The sequence below is a fragment of the Aulonocara stuartgranti genome, assembly GCF_965226115.1.
Source record: "Aulonocara stuartgranti genome assembly, chromosome: 3".
Classification (NCBI taxonomy): domain Eukaryota; kingdom Metazoa; phylum Chordata; class Actinopteri; order Cichliformes; family Cichlidae; genus Aulonocara; species Aulonocara stuartgranti.
Genome location: NC_138941.1, coordinates 65,122,524 through 65,126,530, shown reverse-complemented (window position 1 = coordinate 65,126,530; position 4,007 = coordinate 65,122,524). Strand labels below are relative to the sequence as shown.

The following is a 4,007-nucleotide window of genomic DNA, read 5'->3' as shown; positions in this document are numbered from 1 at the left end:
CATCACATGCAAACCCACCACTTCTCAATGCATAAATGGACAAGAACTGATATTGTAGCACCTTAACCATTATTGACACTTATTATCACTTTATCAATGCAGGTCATCGTGCCCTTTGCTGCTAAAGTCTTTCTTTACACCTATATTTATATCTACACTCTATACCCATACTCCACACTGGTACTCAGGTTGTTACACTCTACTTATAGCATTATTTATTGTATTGTTTTATTACTTGTCATTTCTGTTTGTTCAAAAAAAAAAAAATATTTATTACTTAAAAAAAATCTTTTTCGTCATTATTTTTGTTTCTTTTCATTCCGGGACCATGTGTACACAATTTTGTTCCACCTCATGTTGACATGTGATGCGAATGTGTTGAATCCTTGAACCTTGTTTATGGGTGAAGCAAAAGCTGTAAAAAACTAGTTTACATAGTTTTAGCTACTTGCAGGATGACATTTAAAGTCTGGAATGAAACACCTGAGTTACAAGTGAAACAACATTTTTCTCCACAGCCCTTAACCGACTCTAACCAGGAAACAGGCTATTTGTCTTAGTAAAGACACACAGATGATCAAACTGAGTTCAGACAACACTATCAGCTTCCTCTGAGTGAGTCCAGCTAAAGGACAGAAAAGTGGAAAACTCCAACACTGCTGCTTGAAGCTGTTGACGGGAGAGGAGCCAGGACTGACTGTACTTCCTATCTGCTGTTTTCAGCTTTACTCACAGAATGGCTTCCAGATCAGAGGAGGATCTTTGCTGTCCAGTGTGTCAGGAGGTCTTTACAGATCCTGTTATTCTGTCATGTAGCCACAGCTTCTGTAAAGACTGTCTGAAGAGATGGTGGAAAGAGAGACCAACACACGAGTGTCCAATTTGTAAGAGAAGGTCTTCAAGGCCAGAACCTCCTTTAAACCGGGCTTTAAAAAACCTGTGTGAGTTGTTCTTACAGGACAGAGATCAGAGAGCTCCAGAGGCTCTCTGCAGTCTGCACTCTGAAAAATTCAAACTCTTCTGTCTGGACCATCAGCAGCCAGTGTGCGTTGTCTGCTGTGCTTCAGACAAACACACCAACCACAGATTCAGACCCATCGATGAGGCTGCACAACAACACAAGAAGGAACTACAGGAAAATCTGGAGGCCTTAAAGAAGAAGTTAAAGATTTGTGAAGACGTTCAAGTGAAGTTTGATCAAACAGCAAAACACATTAAGGTCCAGGCCCGACACACAGAGAGGCAGATTAAGGAGCAGTTTAAGAAGCTTCACCAGTTTCTAGCAGAGGAAGAGGAGGCCAGGCTGGCTGCACTGAGGGAGGAAATGGAGCAGAAGAGTGGGATGATGAAGGAGAAGATGGAGGCTCTGAGCAGAGAGATAGCAGCTCTTTCAGACACAGTCAGAGCCACAGAGGAGGAGCTGAGAGCTGAAGATGTTTCATTACTGCACAACTACAAGGCTGCAGTGGAAAGAGTCCAGCGCTGTTCACTGCTGGATGATCCACAGCTGCCCTCAGGAGCTCTGATAGACCAGGCCAAACACCTGGGTAACCTGACCTTCAACATCTGGAACAACATGAACGACATGGTCTCCTACACTCCTCTCATTCTGGACCCAAACACTGCTCATCCACAACTCATCCTGTCTAAAGATCTGACCAGTGTGAGACGACGAGAAGAGAGGCAGCAGTTTCCTGATAATCCAGAGAGGTTTGATTATTACATCTCTATCCTGGGCTCCGTGGGCTTTACCTCAGGGACTCACAGCTGGAATATGGAAATTGGAGACAGTACAGGGTGGGTACTGGGTCTGTTAGCAGAATCTGATGAGAGGAAGGGAGATAAACTGTCTGGATTATGGGGAATACGGCACATATTAGATAAATACTACGCAGTCTCACCATTGGCTCCAAAAACCTCTCTCTCAGTTCAGAAGAAGTTCCAGAAAATCAGCGTGAATCTTGACTGGAACAATCGAAAGCTGTTGTTCTATGATCCTGACACTAACACACACATACACACCTTCAATAACACTTTCACTCATAAAATAATTCCATACATTTACACTAATGGTAAAGTGAAGGTGTTGCCGTTGAAGGTGTCAGTGTCAGTGGAGCAGATGAGTTAAGGATGATTTTATTTCTAATCTTGTTTCCTGTCAGTGAATTGAATCTGTTAAAGTGCAGCTGTTGTCCTGCTGGTTCTGTCTGAGGGTTTACTAGGGAGGGGTTTCTTGGGTGATCGTTGTCATGACCTGTCCTGAACAGAGTAAAGCAGTGAGGGAATGGTACACAGTAGGGGGCAGGTGACTGTCCAGGGTAGCTACTTCAGCCCTGCCACTGACAGCCAATTCCAGCTGCAACTCCACTTCACAGTAATTATAATACTGCACATTCAGATTCCATTACTTGTTGAAGTTACTTGTACCTTCATAAATACCAGTCTGGAAATGTACAAAGCTCAGCTAATAAAATCATATATTTCACATTTGTATTTGGAAATGTTGTCTTCATCGTCTTCTACGTTTAATCTCTTTATCCCTGGAACATAAAGGATTTTATGTTTTATGTTGGATCTTATGAAAATAGCTGGATACATGGATGGGACTGGAAAAAAGTGAAAAATCTGCTAATGTCCAAAGAAAAAACTGAAAAACCTTTAGAAAGCCTATAAATATCACTCAAGAGCATTTTAAAAAATTACAAAAATGCTGTTTGGAAGATGACAATTATGAAGTGAGAGGAGGCTCAAGAGTTTTGCACAGCACTGTATGACTGTACGTGTTGTTGCTTGGCATCAAAACTACACAAGTTACAAGGAGTGGAACATCAGGCTCTGATTTGACTGATTTGTTTGCAGTGCAGCTGTTAACAGAACGACAACTACCAGTTTGTAATAATTTTATGATTTGGCAGATTCTCCCTTTACATTGGCTTTATGCTGGCTAAGAGCTCCTAAGCAGCCACGATTGCAGTTCTTGGTTAGTTCACACTGCAGTTCGACTTTTAACTTTAGATGCAATAGTGAAACCAAAGCTGTAGGACTCATGAACCTCATAAAGAGGCACAAACTGGTATTTGTAGCACAGTGTCTGTTGTGCCACCGCCAGGCTGACAGATGGTTTGTTCCATATTCTTCGCTTTAAGTTCAATAAATACCACACATATATATTACACATACAGCAGGTGAAAAGCAGGGTTTATGCACACAGTGCTACTGCTCACTTTAGCACGAGTAAAAGGAATGCACCCCTGCTCCAGGAATCGTCGCTGACTTATCACTGAAGCATCTTCAGAGCGACAGAATGCTGCCGCTCAGGTCGTCACAGTGCTCGGCAGGTTAAACTTTTCATAATACGGGTAAGGGTTGGAAATCTGCCAAATCCCACTTTAACTGTGATTACACTGACGTCTGATGATGATTTGAGATCTGTGATCTGAGATGCCTCCACCCATCCCATCCTGGGCGTGAACAAAGGCGAGGACTTACATAAACAGAGCTGTCCTCGCAGACATTCCTGCCCAGCTGCACCAGGATCGCCTTCTGAACAGCAGCCTTCATCAGAGCCAAGGTAAGATGAGCTGCAATCTACTCCTTTGGTGGGAAGCTGGACTGTTGGCAGCAATATGACGGGAGATGAGTGGGGGTTGGTGGATCCTGCTAACTTCTTTTTTCTTTTCCCTTCTTTTTTTGATCGCCTCTGTCAGTGCGCCCGAGGGCGGCTGTGGCTACAATGTTGTAGAGGAACATAGATACTTGCAAGAGAAAAAAAACCCAGAAGGGTTGGGACCAATGATGAATCAAACCAAGCAAAGGGACAGGTACTTTCCTTTCCCCCAGACGACAGAAGTAAAGTTTGGTTCAGAGTGGAAACTTATTCCAGCATTCAGTCTGATATTGGTGGAACTAAATGTAATGTATAAATGAATGCTGCCACATTTTTGCCACTTCCATGGATTTTCCTGTTTCTCCTGGTCCTCTGTTCAGCTGCTTCTGGAGGTGACATC

General features: G+C 43.0%; 1 protein-coding gene across 1 annotated transcript; it reads left to right on the top strand.

The window, feature by feature from the left end:
- Positions 1–568: 568 nt before the first annotated feature.
- LOC309703767 (nuclear factor 7, brain-like) lies at positions 569–2,487 on the top strand. Its single transcript, XM_082528660.1, has one exon. It carries the CDS (start codon positions 737–739, stop codon positions 2,126–2,128), a length of 1,392 nt encoding a protein of 463 aa, XP_082384786.1. The 5' UTR covers positions 569–736; the 3' UTR covers positions 2,129–2,487.
- The last annotated feature ends 1,520 nt before the right edge of the window (positions 2,488–4,007 follow it).

What these genes read in the sequence shown, in the direction of transcription:
- LOC309703767 (XM_082528660.1), top strand. Translation starts at nt 737, where the DNA reads ATGGCTTCCAGATCAGAGGAGGATCTTTGCTGTCCAGTGTGTCAGGAG.